Genomic DNA, 23,754 nt, shown 5'->3' with positions numbered 1-23,754 from the left:
TGGCGGTCTGTACCGCGCCATTGTGTCGTAGAATTGGAAGGGGCCACATGGGCCATGGAGTCCAACCCCCTCCTTAGTAAAAATTAGTTGAATCTCCAGCTAAAGCATCCACAGGAAGTAGGTGTCCAGACTCTTTTTGAAGACATCTAGAGAAGAAGACTCCCCCACCTCTCGAGGCAATTGGTTCCACTGCCAATGTCCCATTGAAATCTGTGGAATTTTTTTCTGAATATATTTGCACAGAACTGTGATTTATACCTAGGGATAGTATAGTCTCTTGAGTGAAGTCTGTTATGCCTTTGCAGGGTAATGCCTAGAGTCCATGTTTCCAGACCCCCTTCTCTGGGCCGGTACAGATTGGCACTAAAAGCTGCCTTGTAGGTGGCCTGGGGACATGGGGTACGCACGATGCATGCCCCAATGCCACTCAGAAGCCACCTGCCTGCTCACATGTGGGCTAGCTTCATGGTGTTCTGGCAGCCTGGCATGTAGGCATCACCCGCTGCCTGAGCACTGTAAAGCTGTGGTGGCAGTGGAAAGGACACCCTTTTGCCAGCTCGAAAAGGAGCAGTATTTTGCCGCCTCTTTTTGATAGCCAGATCGAGGCTGCAGTGTCCGGTTGCTATGGCTCTCTCAGGGGCAGTGTCATGCCTCTCCTTTGAGGCTGTTTCACCCATCTGTGGGTCTTCTTGCACAATCTCCTAGCAAGAGCAATGCTGTCCTCAGTCAATTTTTGGATTTTTAAATGCTTTTAACATTTAAGGCAAGGAAACAGGAGCATATGAACAATATAGTTTAGGACACTTTTTGAACTTCCTCTTCCTTCATTTTTATTTACTGTAAGAAATGACCAAAGCAACTTTGCACTTTTAAACAAACAAACAAGCAAGCAAGCTTCATTTATATACCGCTTCATACCACCTAAGCAGTGTCTAAGTGGTTTACAACTGTAAGCTAATTAGAGTTGTCAACTGTTAATTTGTCAAACCAACAAACTTAATAAGCTTGTTGAACAGTTGTCTCCCTTGAAAAAAGTGCAGCATATGTATAGTAAATATGCAAACAGAGCTGACTGAAAACATTTGTTTTGTGGCAATATGTATGTTTGTAACATATTCATGGGTTATGTTTTTGTTTTTTTTAAAGGGTTTTGTCAGTCTAAAAATGTGAGTGTTCTGTTTCATTTTAACAGATGTGGGAAGAAGCTATTGCCTTGGGCAAAGAACTAGCAGAACAGTATGAAAATGAAATGTTTGATTATGAACAACTCAGTGAACTGTTGGTAAGTTTCTTTTTAATTTATTGCAAGTTAAAATAAGCATACATTGTTTTTCAAAAGTCAGTTATTAAGTTTCAATACTTGAATGAGCAGAAAATGGTGTGGGACAACTGGAAAAGTTGTTGGTTGCTAAATAACTGGATAGAGTTCACAACCAGTTTAAGAAGAAATATGATACTATTAAAATTAATAATTTTACTTTACCTCATGCAGACTATCCCAAAACTGTATATGAAAGGAATTGCCCCAAAGATGTAAACCAAAGGACCTTCTCTTCAACCGCTCCCAGATTATGGAACAGCCTGCCGGAGGAGATCTGTCATATTACCAGCTTGGACAGCTTTAAAAAGGCTGTCAAGACGGATCTCTTCTGACAGGCCTTCCCTGAATAGCAAACCCAGCCACTAATCGAATCTGAATCTACCATCCCAATGAATATTTGTGCCCCATCTGCCTGTCCCTGATTATTTTAATTGTATTGCTTTTACCATTTAATTTGTTTAATTGTTATTTTAGGGGAGGGAGGGATTGATTGGGATATGGGGTATGTATGTTCTTGTTTAATTATAAGCCAGCTCAATTGTGTTTGACAGAGAGGCAAGGTAAAAATAAAGCTTTTATTATTTATTATTTCAAATGTTCTTGATTTTGCTCCTAGTAACTGTATTCTTGTTGTTATTGTTGTTCTTAAGTGTTTCAAGCCATTTCTGACTTTTCAGAAACTCTAACCCTATCATGGGATTTCCGTGGCAAGATTTGCTCAGAGGAGTTTGCCATTGGCTTCCTCTGAGGCTGAGAGCATGTGACTTGCCCATGATCACCTAGTGGGTTTCATGCCCAAGCGGGGAATTGAACCCTGGTCTCCAGAATTGCAAGCTAACACTCAAACCACTACACCATGCTGGTACTAACATGTTATTTCCTAGATTATATTTATTTATTGCTTTTGTTTTGTTAATTTTTAATAATGCTTGCATCCACCCTTGGTGCCTCTCCTCAGCCCTTGGTTAACATCCTGCTCATGTAGAAGTGAGCCCCACTGTATTATGCAATGAAGTTTCCTCACAGGTGAATGTGTCAGTTCTGTCCTGCAATTAGCAAGAATTTGTGACTTTTCACTGCATAAGAAGAACAGAGTTCTGTTTATTTCCAGATCATCTCTTTACTCTTTTGCCTGTATGAAATCATGCTTTTTCTGCTTGGGGCTTGCATGTTTGTTTGTTCAGATTGGTGTAATGGCTTTGCTTCTTTCTCTTTCTGGACTCTGACTGGCTTCTTGCCCTAAACAGACCCTTGTCATAAGACATAATGCCAAGTTATTGTGTCTGCTTTGTTTTCCTGGAGTAGACCAAAGCCACTAGTCTCCCCTAAGTCACAAACCTTACTCCAGCTTTCTGCTTATCTTAGAAAACAGACTTCCTTGTGGATTCGAGTAATGCAAAAGTGATTGAATGGAAGCTAGGTTTGTCCATTTAATGCAGGAATTATGTCATTGTATAAATATATTTCAAACTAGATAAGGACAATTTTGTAAACTGCTTTTCATTTAGTAGTAACTTTCCCTTTGATGTTGGTTGTACATTTCCACTGTTCTTTTCTTGACAAGTAGACAAAGATTGCTGCTATTCACTGAACACTGGTTCAGTTTCTCTCTTTATCATCTCTGCAACCAAGTAGTATTCGCCTTGCAGCATGAGAGCATATTTTATAATACTTGCAGAGGTATTTACCAACTCAAGAGGCTAATAGGAATTTGAAGACAGTTTATATTTGTATTAATGACTTTTCAAGATGGGTTTTGCCTGTTTCAAGAGCAGCCTATGCAACGTGCATATAGATGCAAATTGTTGATGCTGAGCTTTATGATGCTGGTCATAAAAAATTCACAGCACATGTCCTTGCATACATTCTGCTAGCTCTGTGAATGAGTAATTATGGGCTCCCTTACTCTTTGACTCAGGTATTAAAGAAATGCATTGTTGAAATACTGCTTCATATGGAATATCCCACCATTCTTTATATGTTCACATTTAAGCTGTACACTTCTTCTGTTAATAGAAGTATGCCTGGACAGTGTTCTGGTTATAAATGGATGTGTTTTTATTGCGCCAGAGTGTGTAGATTTAATCTCCGTCAGTATTTGGTTAACATGCATACATTAGTTTCTTCCAAAAAGAGAATGAAATTCATTAAATACCTTGCTATTTTCTCCTTCAACTTACTTGGATGGGGCAAAAAAATAAAGAACTGGAAAATACAGTTTTAACAAGAAAATGCTATTATCAGCAGTAGAAGGATTTCTTTTTAAATTACATTTTTTCCCCTACCTAGAAAAAGCAAGCACAGTTCTATGAAAACATTGTGAAAGTAATCAGACCCAAACCAGATTACTTTGCTGTTGGATACTATGGACACGGATTCCCAACATTTCTACGGGTGAATATTTTCATTTTTTGATGAGTAACATGCTAGGTGCTACATTTTTAAAATGTCTTTCTCTTCATTCTCAAAACAATTTAAGTTCAGAAAGTTGATAAAATATCCAATACATTTTAAAATCTTTCTTCTCTTGATGAACTACTATATCTCTATCCTCATGCCATTCTTTTATGTAGAAGAAACTTGCTCTTTCCTTATTAATCATATAATTTTCAAATAACTGACAAGGATAATATGAAACTGTCCTATATCCAACCTATTGAGTCTGCAAATGCAATAGTAATTGTAACATGGAAAAATATAGATTACCACTGTGGCTTTTCATATAGATTTAAATTCCTGAATCTAACTTGCGTCATCTAAAAATAGTAAACGAAATGTAATGACTGTTAATTTGCTTTCATATTTTCCATCTATCAAAAAAAATTACAAAGCTTATCACTGTGCCCAGTGCTTTGCTATATCTTTTAGGCCAGAAAGTTAGAGTGTGTTCCTACTGAATAATGTTAAATCAAAGGCAATTGATAAAAGGAAAGTACATCAATGGATCGCTTTAGCCTTGATCGGATCAGAAAAATATGGTTTTCACATATGGGAACAAGCTTGCACAAACTTTGGCCTTACACGCTCATATGTTGGATGTTACAACAAATCACAATTTAAACAAGTCATGATTCTTGAATTTGGATGTAAACAGGGAATGGGTCCAGGCAGATTGAAGTGAAGTGAAAGATTTCTGTGGGTGCATTTCTATAACATGAAAATATGGTTATCCATTATGTCTGAACTGGACTCATCACAGAAAATCACAAAAAATAAATTGAAAGAACGCATGACTAGTGTGCAGGATTTTGGGGAGCCATTACTGATTAGAAGACTCTCAAGATTATTTGAAATGCCCAAGAATTAGGCTGCATCTGCACTGCAGAAATAATCCAGTTTGACACCGCTTTAACTGCCATGGCTCAATGCTATGGAATCCTGGGGTTTGTAGTTTGTTGTGGCACTAGAGCACACTGACAGAAAAGGTTAAGCATCTCACACAAAGCCCAGTATTCCATAGCACTGAGCCATGGTAGTTAAAGTGGTATCAAACTGCATATTTCTGCACTGCAAATGAATCTCATTCTCTCATTGTTTGGGACAGAGTCTAGTAGTGCCTCTGCTTCAGATGCAAGGGAAAACTTAGGCGCGTTACAGACTGCCAGATTGCGGCAGTCTGCTGCTGCTGCTGCTTGCACCGTCCGGGACCTGCAGCCTTTAAACGACGCTGCTCCCAGACGCTGCTGAGAAGGAGCGCGGAAATCGCGCTCCTTCTCAGGCCCCGGAAGAGGCGCCGCAAGGTGCAAGGGGCACATTTGCGCCGTCATTTCCGGGGCGACACATGTGGACGCAATGCGCCATCTTTACACCCACGTCACGTGCTAGGGGTGAGGCCGGTATGGACGCTAGGTCCTCGGTCAACCCCTAGCACGTGACAGGGGCATATTAAAGGCCTGTCTATAACGCGCCTTAGAGTATGTGAAAGCTACCTTTTGGACTACACCTCCCAGAAGCCCCCAGCGAATATGCCCAGTGTCTGTGTAAGGTTTCTCCAACACCAAGAGAAAATGATGCACTTCTGTGTAAGATTCTAGAAAGAGCAAAGAATACAAAATGGTTGCACTAAACGTAATGACATGTATAAAATTTCTCTACTAGCTTTACAAAACTAGGTTTATTATTTTCCAAGCACTTTGTCAAATGCATACTAATTTAGAATACAGTACACATTTTCCTCTGTGGGCCAGAGTTATCTGTTAGTGATTTAGTGTTGCTAAATGCAACTCCACAGAGGATTATTTGGAATCACATGAAAGATGGCAAAGCTGTCCTGAATATTTGAATAAAATGGACCGGAGTTAGAATGCTCCAGCTTCTTTATAAGGTATTCAGTCAAGGGCACAGAATACAAACTAAGATCATTTTTCTAATCAGTGGTCTTGGTGCTGAAATGGAGCCTCTTTGTTGTTGGTTTGAAATTATGTTGTTCCTAATTCTTAAAAAAAATAAGTAGATAAATAAAAGCACGGCACCAGAAATCGCTTACAAGGAAAACGGAAAATATAAAATTTCCTGGTATATAATTCTTGTATATCCAAATGAATGCTGGGTTTCTATATTGCTGAATGGTGCAGTATGTACATTTAGCATAATATTTTGTGCAGAGGAGAATAAATATATTATTTGGAAATACATTTTTAGTAGAGATAGAAATCAAAGTGGTCTTCTCCAAAATATTGATCACAGCTCACTGTATTGGCATTTGTAAATGAAATACATCCTTGTTGCAGAATCTGTAATTTATTAGTATATTAATTTACACATTATTTCTGTTGCTTCCTGCATATGCTAAAGCTTCAAAATATTACCAGATATAGTCAGACAGAATGGATGGAGATAGATGATAGTTATAGATATAGATACAGATATAGATAAATATAGATCTTGCCCTTTTAAATGTATATGTGATGTATGTAAACAGGTTTTATGTTTATTTGTAGAACAAAGTTTTCATTTATCGTGGAAAAGAATATGAGCGCCGTGAAGATTTTGAAGCAAGGTTATTAACCCAGTTTCCTAATGCTGAGAAAATGAAGACAACATCTCCTCCAGGCGAAGATCTCAAAAACTCCCCAGGGCAATGTATCCTTTAAAAGTGCTCTGTTCATGTAATCCTGGCCTTTCTAAGAACACAGAGTAACTATCATTCCTTGATCTTTTTCTTCTATGTGTACGATCTCCATATATAAGATGATATTTCCTAGATACATAGTTTAACATTTTTGTCATTGTAATTCTTAACCAAATAATTCAGATATTCAGTGTTTTACTGTAAAACCAAAACTAGATTTACCACCAAAATTCCACAGACCAGTATCAGAACAAATTTTAAGGTATAGATATTTAAACGAAACAAGTGCTGTTAATGGGGTTGGCTGAATGTGTTACCTGTTAAAAGGCCTCAAAATGCAGCTATACCAATCATATCATTAAGAAAACATGCACAAAAGATATAGGTTTAACACAAGACATTATTTTTTCAACTTTGCTCTAGAAAAAAAATGAATCTTGGGCTGATGGGCACCCTGTCTTTCCCCTTTCCTTGGTTTTTCTTAATGCTGGTGAAAGTAATGTGTAGCCCAAATGAGTAGTAAGCTTTTCCTGTACCTGACTTTTCTTTATCCTGTCCCCCAAATCTGTATGTAAAAACACACATTTCACTAACATAATTAATACTTGTTGAAAAGCCTGTTTAGGGGTTAGAGTGTCAGACCACAATGGTATCCACACTATGCAAGTATAGTATTTTGGTACAGTATTCAGTTCCACTTTTACTGCCATGGCTCTACAGTACAGTCTCCTGAGATTTGTAGTTTTGTGTGCTAATTAGATCACAGTCACAGAGTTCTAGTGTTGTAACCCTAGAAAATTCTAACTTACAAACCAGAACTGTGGTATTTGAAGTTGTATCAAATTGCTATAATTGTACAATATGGAAAGTGCCTGAGGAGCAGAAAGACACAGGTTTGAAAACCTCACTTTGGCCTGGTACAGACTGGTGTTATGCACCGGCCTGGGGCTGAAATTAGGGCTCAGGAGATCAGAGCATCCACACACTACTGAGCCCTACCGCGCTGTCCGAGCGCCATCTTGGTATGTGTGCATCCAAACAGCACACGCACTGATGATGTGCCTTGTGCAACAGGTCGAAATGCCACAGCACATGAGGGGCATCATGATGGCACGCTAATGGCGCCCGTCTGGCCTGCTTCCGGGGCAGAAAGGGCCAGCATCTCGACTCCCCTTTCTGCCTGTCTGTTGAATCTCTAAGACATGAAGTAGCTTAGAAGACTTTGGGCTAGTCATGCCACTCTTATTATAACTGATGTCATATGGGGTAGTAGTGTAGGGGAAAGTATAGAAAGGAACTGTGTGTAGTATCCTGAAAAGAAAGACAGGATTAAAATATTAATAAAAATAACATCAAGATGTAAATAGTTTGTGTATATATATGGAAATGAATGTATCAGATACAGTTAACACAAATAAGTGTGGACAGATGGATAATAAACAGCATTTTGGCCTTGTAACTGGTGTCAATGCCAAGGTTATTCTCAGTCTTTATCATTTCTGTCCAACCTCTTCAATCAATATTAATCTAAATAACCTTTTAGTCAGTATGTATTCAGTCAGTGAATACATAGAAGTCACTTTAAATCACTCAACAACTGTCACTGTGTGGAGATCAGCTCCCATGCAGTGGTTAGTGATTTAAAGCCTCGCTGTAATGTTTATGTATGTTGGTATGAAAAAAATATGTATGCGCTTGTGCATCTTCTCTTTTTTCAGTTTCTATAGAGTGAATGAGGTTCAAAGGTTTGAATATTCACGACCTGTTCGGAAAGGAGAGAAAAACCCAGACAATGAATTTGCGGTAGTTTTTATATTTTATACTGAATTACATAATACCTATTTTAATCTTTCTTAAGTAATCATTAAATAAAGATACAGAGAGTTTTAAGGCTACCCAACACCTAGTTCATTACACTGGAGGATGTCTCTAAATTGCTAAATATTTGGTCATTAATTATGAGAAGCACATTGCACATCAGCCTTGAAAAGGCCATTTTAGGGGATTGAAAGCTGATTGCATTTACGTAAGGACTGTACTCATGTTAACTGAACTCCTGCCTTTGAGGCAGTAATAATATTTTCACAAAACCATATGGTTGATCTCACTGAAATTCAACCTTTATTTCAGTGTCTATCAGTATGTCAGTGTCTACCAATATTAGCTTCCCTGCTCATTAATTTTAGTGACAAATGCCATGAAATGATCCCTAGACTTTTGTTTTGCTAAAGGCCACATGCTGTTGAAAATGTCTCTCCATTTGTATGGCTAGATTTTAAGCTATAAGCCATAAGGTGATATGCTTTTGGGGAGAGGGGGGTAGTAGAGTTGATATTAAATGTGTCTTTGCAGATGTCATCGTTTTTAGTGTGAATTAAATAATCTGGTTGAGGGGGGAGGGAAATGGAGAAAACAAGAATTAATGAGATCACAGTGGGCATCAGAGAAAATTAAGCCCTTTCCTTATGCTACTTCTGAAGCTGGTATTTATAACAATTTGGCATTACACCCATTTTTCCTCATACAGCAGCCTTTTTTTATCCTTGAATGACAATTTCCAGAGGGTGATATGAATTGACAAATGGTTTGTAATGTCACCTGAGCATGTGGGTAGGCTGGCAAGACAACTGAAGCACACGAATGTGCCAAAGAACCATTAAGTTGATCCCAATAAGCTAGATGCAAAAGTGCTTCTTTAGCACATGTGGGAAATCCACTCAGTATCTTTAGCTACATTTTCAAAAATGTTTACCTATCTGCTAGGCTTTTTTTGAATAATGGAGATATACAGTAAATTATGTTAATGTTCTGCTTCAAAACTTTCCCCTTAAATTTGCAGAATATGTGGATTGAGAGGACCATTTATGTGACAGGATATAAATTACCTGGGATTTTAAGATGGTTTGAAGTGAAATCAGTTTTTATGGTAAGATCAATTTCGAAGATGTTTACCAAGGTTATTTAATCTTGTAAAAACATATCTGAATGTGTGTTTTGCTGATGCTTAATCTGTATGAGCACTTGTGATGCTACTCTCCTGTAGGAACTGCTGGCCCCACTTTTACTTCATGAGTCCATCATGTGGCATCTGTAGTCTGTAGTCAGAGTTTTCTAGTCCACTATTCTGAACTCAAGGGCCCAAAACAGATGAGTTATGGCTGCTTCAAGAGGGTGGCATTTACATGACGCATGCCCCCAAAGTGGTTGAAAGCTGCTCTGAAGCCATGCCAAGGCAGCAAGAGCTGGCACAAAAAAGGAGTGGAAAAAACCGCTCATCCCACATCAGGAAAGGGCTGTGTGGTCTTCGCATTCTCAGGCCAATAACGGATGGAGAGGCCTTGGTCTGTCTGTTTTACCTCTACATCTCTCTAGCAGAGTCTTTCCTCAAATTACAAATCCCAGAGTTCCCTGGAGCTGATCCGTCTGCTAAAGTAGGATCAAACTGCTGTAACTTTTGCAGCATGGATGCAGCTATGGTCTTCTTGCTCATTATAATATGGTTGATATTACATTCCACTTTTCATACCAATTCCTATCTCACATGCAATTATTCAGTCATAAATATTTAATCGTGTGATGAATGATTTACATCTTCTTAACTAGAGAGCAATGTTTAAATTTATTTTAGGAATTGTGTAGATTGCAAAAATGTCATATTCATAGCTAGCATAGTTTATCTAGTTAATACCAATGTCTTACTTTACTGACAAGAAACCATTGATTTACCTGCTTAAATTTTAATTTTAGGGTTAGTCTATTCCCCCCCCCCCCAGATATCAGTTAATTACCCTTTTGTATAAGAAACAGAAATCAATGTGAAATGCACACTTTTTATACATTTGGAATATAACCTTGTGTATAACATAGGTGTGGTACAGACCGCCCCTTTTCTCACCGGATTGGGGCCAGGGCAGCCTCACCAGCAGCCCAGAAGCCCCAATCCAGCACTTTTTGGGACCATGGAGAAGCAGCAAAATGACGCTTCTCTGTGGTCCTGAAAAGGGGTACCCTTGGGGCTTCATGCCCCAGGACACCCTGACAGGCACAGCCATGGGAGAAAGGATGTCTTCGTTCCTGTGGCCATCTGGTTGCCACACGGGAACAAAGCTTGAGGCATCACAACAAAAAGGAGCTGCCTAGAGCAGCTCCTTTGTTGCAACGCAACAACCAGGAAGTGGTGCCACATTCTGTGTGCCACATTTGGGCGCTCAGCAGTGGCGCCAGCATCGGCATCATGGCGGCCCCCATGTAGATGGGAGGCTGCCATGATGCCAGAACAGTCTCGTACTAGAGTTAGGGAGCATGTGGATGGTGCTCCCTAGCCTTAGTATCGGCGCAAGTACATCGCTTTATCGTGGTCTGTACCGCTCCATAGTCTTGTATATAACATCTTAATGTAAAAACTTATCAATTTAAGAATGAAAAATAAAAGCATTTTCAAAAATAGACTATATCCATACCCTTGTTTTCAAAACATATTTAATAGTAAGTGGAACATTGTTCTCTAATGGCTGGATTGTATGATTATATTCAGATGAAATAAATCGGCAAAGGATGAGAATGAATATGCATGGTGCAAAATGGAACCAAATGTAGTGCCCACTGGTATTTACAGCACAATCCTATATGTGTCTACTCAGAAGTAATCATCATTGCATTTATTGGGATTTACTCCCAAGTATGTAAGAGTAGGGTTGCAGCCTTAATCACAGAATAAAATATTTTCAATTCAAATTGCTTTTGCAGTGTCCTGGTGATAAATTATTCTGTTTCTCCATTCCTCTTCTGTCTGACTGAATCCCTTTCCACTTGTTTTTAAGAAAGCAGATTTTCTGAAGTAGGCCACTTCTGCGTGGGACTGTTCAGTTCTACATATCTCATAGAAATGTCAATAAATTCTTCTAATTGTACTCTGTGCAAACCAGCAAGGGCGATAATGCCTCCATATCTGAAAGGTCCATGCCACCTCTGCCCATTTTAATAATGCAAGAAGACAGAGGGGATAACTTTTGACCTATGTGTAATATACTTCCTACAAAAGCCAGATCAGGTCATCATAAACAATTTTATCAAATGGAAAACTAGTGGAGGGGGGGGATAGTATGCTTTTTTAATACCTTTTAATACTGAGACTACAGTAGAAAATAAGATGCAATAAATTATTTTTAAACATTCTTGGTAAGGGGAAAGTGGGAGAGGGGCAAAGATCTTGAGCATTCAATTGTTATAAGTAGGTTACTGCAAGTATTTTATTTTTAAATAAAAACATTTCTAGTTTCCAGTTCCATCTGTCTATGTTTTCATTCTGTGCCTAGGTGAAAAACAAAAGGTATTAACCTATTTTTTTAAATATTACTACACACACATTATCCTGTCCAGATTAATTGTTTTGTAATCATAAATTTGCGACAAAGATAGAGAGGCAAGAGTTTAAATAAACAGTAACTTGAAAGCTTGGATTTAGATTTAAACAGATTTGCTCTGTAAATAAGAACATAGATGAGCTTTTATTGTCTGCGAAAACAAATCAAATATTAGATACCATCATTCTATATTGTTGACCAGTTGTGACTGAATTTTACAACTGTGCACTTGCTTTGGATTAGGATTTAATCTGAGACTGTACAATCTGATCCATCAGTGCCTAAGAACCCAACCCTATCATGAAACACTTGCTTCTGAAATGCATTGTTTGAGGAAGAAATAAAAGAGAGCAGTGCTTCAGTTGGCTGAAAATGTTTGCTTTGTTTAAAATATGTGTGATCATCGATTAAGCAAAACATTTTGGTATGGAGGAATTACATTTGACAGTGTCAGTTGTCCAGGCTGGAAAATTACAGCCCTCCAGGTGTCAGTGGATTGCAGGTCCCAGCACTGTTGGCTATGGCAGGTACGATTGATAAGCGATGCAGTACAGCAACATTTTGAGCGCCACAACTTGCTCACACTAGGAAGGAGATGCTTAATTATTTCATCCTCACATGCAGGAGAAACAATTTCAGTAGTTTCCTCCCCACTGCAGAACACAAATATGCCTCTGCAGTACATGCCACCCCGTATTTGAGAGCTCTAAAGAGTTGCAGAGGAATTACTCTGTGAAGAAGAACATTATTTAAATGTGAAAATCTCTTGTTTTCTGCCTTGAAAAACAGGTTTCCTGCACTGGGAATAGTGCTTTCTGTACAGGAAATAAATTTCCTGCACAGAAAATGGGATGTAGTTATACAAAAATGCCATGTGGTTTCCTCCATTGAATAATTCTTCTGTGCCACTTTATGATGTTGCATACCCAAGGGAAATTGCAGAAAATTTCTCTCTGGTCTATTATTCATCCTGAAAGGATTTCTCAACTATAAAAAAAATAAATAAATCATTTTTTAAACTTAAGAATGCATAATTATGAATATTCTTTCCATCAGTAGTCTACATCCCTCCATTGTCAATATAGCATAATTAAACTAAATTCTTGATTTTGAAAAACTACACTTGATCTTAGCCAAAAGGCCGAGAAGCGATGATTTTGAAAAACAACAGAGGCTACTGTGCTGCTCAGATGTGTTCCTTGTTATTTACAGATATGCAATTTATCACAATCCAGTTCCATACAAATTATTCTGTTCTGCTTTTTTGTTTCCCACAAACCTAGAAAAAGTAGTCAAAACAGATAGTCAAAAAGAGCAGGCCTTCCGGTGGACTGGGGACATGGTGTTCAGACAGCAGCACACCCCCAGTCCATCAGGAAGCAGCACAGCCGACCACACGTGCAGTGGATCCATGGCATTTCAGCACAGCATTTACACACGCTGTGCTGAAGAAATGCTGAAAAAACGCTGCCATGTCAACAAAGGCATCCTTTCCCCGGCACAAAAAGGAGCGGCTTTCTGCCACTCGTTTTTGTGCCAGGAGATGGTTGGGTTGGGGATGTGGTATGTGGTTGCTGTGGCCCCAACCCAGCAAGCAAAGGGGCAGCGGCAAGCTGGTCCTTACCCACTATCTGTTTCACCCTTTAGTTTAAATGGTGTGCAGTACTCTTAATTGTAGGAGGGAGGGCAAGACATACAGGGAGAACCATATTCTCTCCTGAATAAGGCAAGCATTTTAATGAGTACTGGAAGGCTAGAATACCTCAGTTGAAACAAACAGGCCAATAGAAAAAAGCAGGAAATAGCAAAGGAATGATGACAGGAGGGAGAACCAAGAGCCACAAAAAGAAATTGGAGGTGAATTTACAGTATTCATAGGAATCTGAGAGCAGCAGAACTCATTCAGCAGAGACTGGACTGCTTCTCCATAGACGATTTAGTCCAAAAGAAAAGAACAAGAGAAGGACCTTCAGTAGGTCTTCTGAATCAATAATATATTGTAATGGAAATCGTCACCAGCCCCAAGATTACTGAATACATAATGGTGAGAATAAATAGTTCCATGATTGTATGAGGGTACGCATTCCTTTCTTCCTACATTTCTGTAAGGTTTTAAGTCACTTCAGTTGATAGATACAACAGTGTATGTGAACTTGATAATGGTTTGTTGAGTGGCCTAGTTGAGTGGTATGGTGACTTTATACCCCCAAAGAGTGATTCTGAAGGAAGCATTTGTGCATTATTGTTTGTTTTGAGATGGCAATGGGATGATATAAGCTTCCCATAACACCAGTGAAGCATTCGCTGGTTAAAGACTAAATCTAGTTATTAGTCCAAAGTAGGGTAGACCTTTTGAATGAATGGAAGTTGCTAAGCTAACACTTACGTGATTCACTCGGGCCTGTTACAGACCACCCAAAAGGGGCAGTCTTGGGCCGCTGCCGGTTGCAGCGCGGGGAAGCCGCTGCAGCCAAACTGCGACTCCCCCGCGCTGTAAAAAAGGAGCACGAAAATCGCGCTCCTTCTGGCAACCCAGAAGAGACGTCGCAAGTGCCAAAGTGCGCACTCGCGACGTCTCTTCCGGGTTTGGACGTCCAGACGCACAGCTTCCGTTACGTCAAGATGGCCACGCCCATCTGTATAGGGCGCTGCCATCTTGACGTACGGAATACGCGCGAGGGGCAAGGTGCATCTGGAAGCGCCGCCCCTTGCGCGTATTCATGGCGCGACGACGGCGCCGCTTAGGCCCGTCTATAATGCGCCTATGTCTGCTTTATTTGTAAATAGCAATCAGCTTTAGTCCTACATCAGAGATGGGAATTATGCAGCCTGTGTAGGGAGGAAGAAATGGCCAGTGTATCCTTTGAGCTACCTAGATCCCCAGGCTCTAGCATTCTCTACCCACCACCAATCATTCCTTGGGGGCTTTTTAGCTTACGTTCTTTCACTCACCCCAAAACAATGAAAAGCCCTCCAGGTGTCCCCAAGAAGTGGTTGCAGTACTGTGATATGTCACTTGTAGAGTCAGCAGATGCTGAAATTGGCTTTCTCAGCTCTAATATTCTCCCCCATCCTATATTGAAAGAGAGATTATTTTTCCCCACATAGTTTGTTCTCAGAACCTGTTGACGAAGTGAGAAAACAGATTAAATCAACACAAAGCAATGTGTAGTCTATCCCAAATATTGTTGGACTGCAGCTTCCCTCAGCCCTAGCAAGCATAGCTAGTGGTAAAGGGTAATTGGTGTTGAAGACCATCAACATCTGGGGATATCTTCTGTGTCTGGATTATATTATTTAATGAAATAGAAAGACAGTGAGTGTGGCTGAACATTGTAATGAGCCTGAGAATATGGAAGTGGAAGAGAACCAAGTAATAGATACTTAGTGGGTAAAACGTGATGGCTTAGCAGTTAAGATGCTGACTCTGTTGACTGAAAAGTCGGCATATCAATAGTTCAAGACTCAAGCGCCATGTGATGAAATGAGCTCTCATCACTAATCTCAGCTTCTGCCAACCTAGCAGTTCTAAAGCCTGTAAAAATGCAAGTAGATAAATAGGTACCACTTCGGTGGGAAGGTAACAGTGTTCTGTGTACCTCAGCATTTAGTCATGCTGGCTACATGACCACAGAGTCATTTTTGACAATGCTGACTCCTTCATATTAGTAACAGAGATGAGCACCGCCACCTACAGTTGGACACACCTAGACAATCATGTCAAAACCTTTGGCTTTAACATGTCAGAATCTTAGGTGGTAGACGAAGTTTTGAACAAGCAGGGAGAAAATAAGAAAAAACATGGGCCAGGAGCTCTGTTCAATCACATTACTTTGCATTCCAAAATAATACACAAAACTCATTTTAAAAAATGATAATTAAGGTAGGGTAGATGTAATCAGAGTGCAGGTGTAGGAGTGACAATTAGAAAGATTTGATTATAAGTGCCTTTTAAAAATGCATTAAGGTACTGATAGCTAGATAGAAGTGTTCTTACATAAAGCTTATGCAAATGACTGTAATCAAATACAGATTTTCATTTTAGCATAGGCCCATTAACCCCTTATCTTTTTTATTCTAACACAGTTTTGTCTGAGAGATTTGAAAAGCTCTGGTGGCACGAGCTGTGATCCCTGAGAACCGCTTTGAACTCATGGAAGACGTTTTGATCAATCACGTGACACCCCTCTCCCCCTCCAGCTTCTGTGTTTCAAATATAGGCTGCCATCTCACTTAAGACAACAACAACACTATACAGCATTGTCTATGTAGAATTTGCAGTCACAGTGGCTTCTGTTTTCTTCACTTTTACCTTATGTAGATTCAGGATGGGTTGCTATTCCTTTAGATTTTACATTTGAGGTACTGATACATGTGTGTACAAATGCACATTTGTGTGTGTACATATTGGTCAAGCATGTGTGTGTGTGCTTGTACACGCATGCAGATGTACACATTAGTGTCAAACTTGGTGTGACAATCAGTAATTCAATGTTGAAACTACGCAAATATATATTTTTGGATTTTTTCCCCAAAATCTTTTTTAAGAGTTGAATTTAAAATAAATGCTACAATGCTATAGTGATATGTGGTATTGCTTCTGGTGTTTTTCCCAGGTTGAAATCAGCCCACTTGAAAATGCAATTGAAACAATGCAATTAACGAATGATAAAATCAACAATATGATTCAGCAACATTTGAATGATCCAAACTTACCTATTAATCCTCTGTCTATGCTACTAAATGGTATTGTGGACCCTGCAGTTATGGGCGGCTTCACCAACTATGAAAAGGTAATGTTTAGCCAGTGTTCTCTGAGAAGCCAAGTTGGTAATCAAGAAATAAGAAAAACAGGACGTGTTATCAGAAAATATATCTAATCACAAAATTAATATATTACCAGCAGGATATATGTCTCATGGAAATTATTCTGACTCTTTACCAATATAAATGTGTTTGAAAATGGGATAACAACCCACATAGGAAATAAGTAGAATTCCAATCCAGCCCCTTACTACCATTGAAAATGGGAACTGTTTCACAATTCACACTTCCCCTGTATATTTAAGGACTAAGAACTGACTAGGTCACTATGTTTGCTGAGACAAAGGGCAAAGAAGGAACATCCTTTTCTAAATCAAATAGAAAGATGAAGCCTGCCAGCTGAGGTGAAGATGAGGGACATATACTTTGTCACTAGGTCAGAAATCTTGAGTTTGCTATGCCAAAATTGTGAGTCTTAGTAAGTTAAAAGGAGAATATGAAAATCAGTTCCCCTCATTATAAAGAAGAAATCCAGTGAATTAACCTAAGATTTTATATTCTGACTCTGGGGGAGAGCCAAGTTCATATTTTCATTTAGCCATGAAGTTAACTGGGTGATTGTGGGTGAGTCTCATAGTCTGACCTTCACAGGGTAGTTCTTAGGATAAAGAGGAGAGGATCATATTAACTTGCCTTGATTGAAGTATGCTTGATCAGAAGAAGATTACTTCTTAATCATAGCTTCACAAATGCCTCTAGGCTTAACATGACTTTGTTGACATGCACAGACCACTGTAGAATTGTTAATGGGCTCAGAATCATAGTGTATGACACCATTCTAGCCAAGCCTTCCCACCCTGCATGCTCTACTCAGCAACCACCAGTAAATATAATCCAATATTTGTGAAAGTGAGATAAATTTGTTACTTTTTTGCACAGAGATTCCAGTTAGACCCTATCATTTTAATTCCTAAACTGCAAAAGAAATCATGTACTGTCACAATGTAGGACTACCACTGCCCCCTCCCGAATTCGTCCCTTCTCGCTTGCTGCCCCTTACTCCTGGAACCTTCTTCCCCCACATGCACACCTCATCACTTCTCTACCCAGTTTCAAAACTGAATTAAAGACTATATTGTTTAGAGAAGCATTCCCAGAGGTGAGCCCCTCTCTGACCCAGGAAGCCTCCTTCTAACCATCCATCAAGAAGCCAAGCCCTTCCTCCAGTCCATCTGCCTTGGTCCAGGCCTCGGAGGTGGAAAAGATCTGCTGGACCTGATCCTATTCCCCACCACCACTCCCTTCTCCTTTTGTGTCGTGTCTTTTAGATTGTAAGCCTGAGGGCAGGGAACCGTCTGACTAAAAAATTGATGTACAGCGCTGTGTAAACTTACAGCGCTTTATAAATAAAGGTTAATAATAATAATAATAATGTACTGGTAACAACGGTTTCATTAGTACAGTTGGCACTCCATAGCCACAGATTTTTTTATCCACCATCCATGGCTTGAAAATATTTTAAAAATATATAAATTCCAGAATGCAAACCTTGATTTTGCTATGTTATGTAAGATACACTATTTTACTATGCCATTGTATTTAATGGGCCTTGATCATCCACTGATTTTGGTATCCACAGGGGAACCATACCTCCACGGAAACCAAGGGCCCACTGTATTGTCCTTTGTGATTCTTCTATATTGTAAAAGCTGTTGCTTATTCTGTAAAATAATTGTTACTTTTTCCCCCTCCACCATAGGCTTTCTTCACTGAAAAATATATGTATGACCATCCTGAAGATCATGAAAAAATTGAAAAACTAAAGGATCTAATTGCATGGCAGGTGAGTCTAATGGCATGGCATGGTGCCAGGTGGCATTCCAAAGCAGACTGCTGTCACTTTTGAGAAAATTCAGTTGTCAGAAAGTTCACTCCAGTGTACATGTTCTTATGGCATTTCAAATGTCTTGAAAAAAGAAGCTAAAAGTTCATCTTTTTGTGTCTGACATAATTTGTCAATTTTTTTACTCCAAAATGTGAGTAACACTGTTAACCCACAGATTTATCTCAAGCTGTCAGTTTCACAATTTAAAGATCTAAAGAGCACAGTAACCTGCAGCTAAGGAACTATCATTGTATAGATTAAAAGTCCATCGTCACATTTTCCACATCTGCAACCAGTTTGCCATTTAGGGTACAAGAGACTATAGGGATATGTCTTAGCCATGATAGCTTAAATGTTCAGCTGAAAATAATCACACTAAAATGCCTACCATTAGGGCAAGTCATGATATAAACAAACATTTAACCTTTATTATGAATATTTATTTCATGCTCAGGATAAGCTAAATCCAGAGCAAAACAATGTGATGGAGAATAAGATCTTGAATGTGTGGTTGACTCTTTTCTCTTGGTTTTCGGATTCTCTTTTCCAACCGACACCATGGATGCCAAGCATATAAAGTCTTCATTGGACTACTGAGGAGGAGGGTTGCCCCTTCTGAAAATAATTTTTATAGTTCTTCAAACTTGGGAGTTCCCTGAGCATGATTATCTCCATTCTTGTTTCTCAGTGATACTGTTTTGACTCTGAACCTATCAGCACCCCTCTCTGGAATATACTATGAGAAGGAGGTTTACCCACAAGATATACACTGGTGGTGCTGGGTGTGCGCTGACCAAGAAAGTCAGAGGACAGTGATGGATTAGGAAAAAACAAAGAGAGTGGGAATGGAACTAGATGTACACCCGGTACTAATCTGGTATAAATCATGTGAAAACTCCAAGAGGAAAATTGGTGGACTGAATTCAGTTTTAAGAAGAGGCATAGATTTTATGCAATGAAAGAGAATAGTTTGAAGAAGAGAGCAAAGTTGGGGAAGACAATTAACTTATAGTAGGAGAAAAGTCCTTATGCTTTTAAAGAGATCCTCTAAAATCCTGAGCACACTGGGAGTTGGAATGAGAAGGATGGTAACAGAGGCCAGAGTTTGTTTTATGGTTCACTGTGTCTCACTTTACAAGGAGCAATACCTTTAGCCATTTATTTCAATTTTACTGAATTTGCTGCAATGAGTTGCAGAAGTGGTAAGCTATTATCAGATGTATGTTCTATAAGTTCTCATTGCCAGTTTTTCCTAGCATTGCTGTAGAAAGAATAAAGCAAGGGCTTTTCTCAATTGATTCTCAATGAGCAGCCCAAGCATTCCTGAGAATGCAACCATATGGATGAAGCAACTTCTGTCATTTTGAATTCCTCCATTAGACCTTATACTATTTGGCAGCAATTCGCATAAACACAGCAGTACATTTTCCCCCAGTTATCACATTCACTGAAATTACTGATGGGAAGCAGAGATTGTAAGCAAGGATCCATTAGCAACTAATATTTCCTTCCTGTGGTTCTTCGATGCTGTACAGATTATTTTGTTGTGGAGAGAAGAGCACAGCTTTTCACCTATCACCTATGTTAAAGTGAGATTTTGCCAAGTAGTAGGTAACAATGAGTCAATAGGGTGTGACAAATGCATTGCAACTGGAGATACGAATCAGCTATACAGTATATGTCAAGAGATGATTTTGTGAAAGCTTTCTCTCATTCATTGTAATTTTTCCAATGTTGTGGACAAATAAACTGCATTACTTAGGTTGCATCCACACTGCAGACATAATCTAGTTTGACACCACTTTAATTGCCACAGTTCAGTGCTGTAGAATTCTCAGAATTGTAATTGTGTGAGACATTTAACCTTCTCTGTCACAAAGCTCTGGTGCCACAACAAACTATAAATTCCAGAATACCATAGCATTGGGCCTTAGCAGTTAAAGTAGTGTCGTACTCTTCTATTTCTGCGGTGGGAATGCAGCCCAAGACAAAAGAAATTGTTCAGTACTCTTTTTTTGAATAATTGTGAAACTCAATCCTTTGTGAAGAGCTACTCATATTTTTTCAAATAGCAAATGTATAAAGAAGGAGGAACTAGGAAGCTCATTCTAGCATCTGCTTCATAGTTATATGCAAATATTGTATATTTAGCCTCAGGATAATTTTATGATGCATTTCACAGATGTGACTGTATTTTTTTTAAAAAAACTACTATGTTCATTTTGTTTTATATTCAGTTGTGTCCTTATTATAAGAGGAATAATTTAGATTTCCAGGGGCCTAAATTTTATACACTGAAGAAAGCTAAGATACAATATTCAGATATCCTCTACAGACCACAGAAGTATTGCTGTAGAAAAACTCATGTTCTCCCCTGAAATTCTATTGATTCCCCCTGCACACATAAGGTTTTACAACAAATTGGATTTTAGGAGTTTTCAGTCCTACAGAGAAAAATAATTTGTTCCCAGGAGAGCAACTTAATGTCAGCACTGTGTCATTGCCCCTAATAACTATGTTAAAAATGAATTTTAATGGTACTCATGGACACACTATTAACCTGAAAGAGAATTAGGTTGCTAGCAAAATTTATGCATTATTGCAAGGCTGCATATTTAACAGTATCCATGTTTTTTTTTAATCCAGAAAGCCAATCATTTACACATCTCTTGTGTATTTCTAGGGTTGCTTGCTTAGAATAAAAAGTATATAAACTGGCCAGATTAATAGGAACAAACATATTTCTAAAATTTCTGCAACTCAAAAGACATACTAATATTTTTACAAAGAATATTACACCAAATGTACAGAATCAAACCTTCCTGGAAATTATTTCTTGTGTCCTCAAAAATATAAATTATTTAATTGGAGGAAAAGCACTTGTGAGGATGGGATTAACTATCCCAGATAACAGTATGGAAACAGGGAGGGAGGGAGAGAGAGAGAGAGAGAGAGGAGGAGGAGGAGGAGAAGCAGCAGCAGAAGCAGCAGAAGCAGAACCTTATTTCTCAACAAAGCTGCTTTGAGCACTTTACCAGCTGAAGAAATGTCATTACCTTTTTCTTCCAAGACAGGGATGGTCCCATCATCCCTATACATTCTGTATGCTTGCCTAGAACCATGAGTAACTCATTCAACTGAGCAGAATTGTATTGAATATTTCTAACTTCATGGAAGCTGTTCCTCACAATGAATTGTTTGTATGTTGCCATGTGAAGCTTCAAAAAGTAAAAATAAATCATGGCATGGAGTGATATGGCAAATATATAAAGGTCCAGGGCACTTCTGATGCTAAAGGTAAGCTAGCCAAGTGTGCAAAACAAACGTGTGTGTTTTATATGTGTGTATATGGTTATTTGACCAGCAGGGAACACATTACATGACCAAGCAAACATAAAAAGAAGATGGAAACAGTACACAGAAGAACTATATAAAAGAGATTAAAGGGTCACTGGTTCATTCAAGGAAGAACCATATGAAGACATTCCTCCAGTATTAGAAAGTAAAGTAAAGCTGCACTCAGAGCACATGGGGCAACTCAATCACCAGGAACAGATGACATACCAATAGAACTGCTTCAGTCTACAGAGAAAGAATCTACTCTAGTTCTAACTAAAATCTGTCAGTGATAATGGAAAACAAAATAATGGCCCACAGATTAGAAACTATCAATGTACATCAAAATGAAGCACAAAATAAGTATATAAGGGGAAATACAGCACAGAATAAGTAAAGAGATAGTACAGGAATACTGGGTTAATCTAAATGAATCCAAGTCTCCAGGCCCAGATGAACTACATTGAAGGGTATTAAAAGAAGCAATCTCAGAAGTAAAGAAGTATTAAAAGAAGTAATTTCAGAGCCACTGTCAACAATCTTGGAGAATTAATGGAGAACAAGAGAAGTCCCAGCAGACTGGAGGAGGGCAAATGGTGTTCCCATCTTCAAAAAGGGGTGAAAAAGAGGACCCAAACACTTACTTCCCAGTTAGCCTGGTAGATGAGGGGAGTGTTGTGAATCTAACATACAGTATCTTAATTTCAGTAAGGCCTCTGACAGGGTCCCCTCACGATATTTTTGGAAACAAGCTAGTAAATGTAGGCTAGAGAATGCTACTGTTAGATGGATTTCCAATTGGTTGACCAGTCAAACCCAAATGGTATTCACCAGTGGCTCCTCTTCATCCTGGTGAGAAGTGACCAGTGGAGTGCCACAGGGTTCTATCTTGGCCCCAGTGCTATTCAACCTCTTTATCAGTAACTTGGATGAAGGAACAGAGGGTGTGCTTATCAAATTTGCAGGTGATACCAAATTAGGAGGAGTAGCTAATACCCAAGAGGACATGATCAAAATTCAAAATTATCTTAATAGAGGAGAAAGCTGGGTCAAAATGAACAAAAAGAAATTCAACAGAGATAAATGTAAGGTACTACATTTAGGCAGAAAAAATGGAATGCAGAGATATAGATGGGGGGCACATGGCTTGACAGCAGTACATGTGAAAGGGAACTAGGAGCCCCAGTGGATCACAGATTGAACATGAGTCAAAAGTGTGATGCGGCAGCTAAAAAAGCCAATGCAACTCTTGGCTGCATCAATAGAGGTATAATATCTACAAGAGAAGCAATAATACTACTCTAATCTGCTTTGGTCAGGCCTCACCTGGAATATTGCATTCAGTTCTGGCAACCACAATTCAAAAAAAGAGAGACTTGGAAGTCTCTTATTCATGGGGTCGCTATAAGTCAAAGTTGACTTGATGGCAGTTAACAACAACAAATATGGCAAAAATATGTGTGAATAGGGAAATAAGCATAGAAATACCAGAAGAGAAACACCCCTTGTCCATAGAAAATCATGTTCAATAGCAGTTTTCAGCTGAATATTACATACTTATTTTGCATGTGACTCTAATCTTTCTTAGTCTCTCTAGGTGCAAACTGACAGATCTATGTGAATTGTTAAGTGTGCAGAAAAAAATAACCACATGGCTGAACTAAAAGTCTACCAATGCATGCAGCTACACTTTAGCAAAAGTCTCCAGCCCATATACTTTGAAGTGGTACATTTTTCATGATTGATATCTCGGCCTATTTTTTTGTAACTGGTTCATTTAACTCTTGCTTTATAAGATTCCCCTTTCCTCTACCCATTATCACTTCTGTCACATCACTGCATATCACTTCTGTCACATTCTGTCATATATTACCCATACTTAGTAAATCCAAGAATGCCATGGCAAAAAAAAGTGTATGCTTTCAAATAGTAACCTCTTCTGTGATTTACCCTTCCCTTTGAGCAGACAAAATGATGATGGTCAAGATTTTGTTGATTATGACAGAGAAAGGGG

At 38.9% G+C, this 23,754-nt stretch overlaps 1 protein-coding gene across 4 annotated transcripts in view; it reads left to right on the top strand.

Moving 5' to 3' along the window:
- DOCK1 (dedicator of cytokinesis 1) overlaps nucleotides 1–23,754 on the top strand; it is a 511,572-nt gene that overhangs the window by 454,321 nt on the left and 33,497 nt on the right. For all 4 annotated transcript variants that reach the window (XM_042460991.1, XM_042460990.1, XM_042460988.1 and 1 more), the window contains 8 exons: nucleotides 1,193–1,282; nucleotides 3,611–3,715; nucleotides 6,262–6,403; nucleotides 6,576–6,654; nucleotides 8,111–8,195; nucleotides 9,232–9,318; nucleotides 16,372–16,548; nucleotides 18,279–18,362. In XM_042460991.1, the coding sequence (XP_042316925.1) occupies nucleotides 1,193–1,282; nucleotides 3,611–3,715; nucleotides 6,262–6,403; nucleotides 6,576–6,654; nucleotides 8,111–8,195; nucleotides 9,232–9,318; nucleotides 16,372–16,548; nucleotides 18,279–18,362 (849 nt within the window). The remainder of the gene's footprint in view (nucleotides 1–1,192; nucleotides 1,283–3,610; nucleotides 3,716–6,261; nucleotides 6,404–6,575; nucleotides 6,655–8,110; nucleotides 8,196–9,231; nucleotides 9,319–16,371; nucleotides 16,549–18,278; nucleotides 18,363–23,754) is intronic.

Source organism: Sceloporus undulatus, chromosome 3, assembly GCF_019175285.1.
Source record: "Sceloporus undulatus isolate JIND9_A2432 ecotype Alabama chromosome 3, SceUnd_v1.1, whole genome shotgun sequence".
NCBI lineage: Eukaryota > Metazoa > Chordata > Lepidosauria > Squamata > Phrynosomatidae > Sceloporus > Sceloporus undulatus.
The sequence above is the reverse complement of the archived record's forward strand: the minus strand, read 5'-3'. Positions and strand labels throughout refer to the sequence as shown.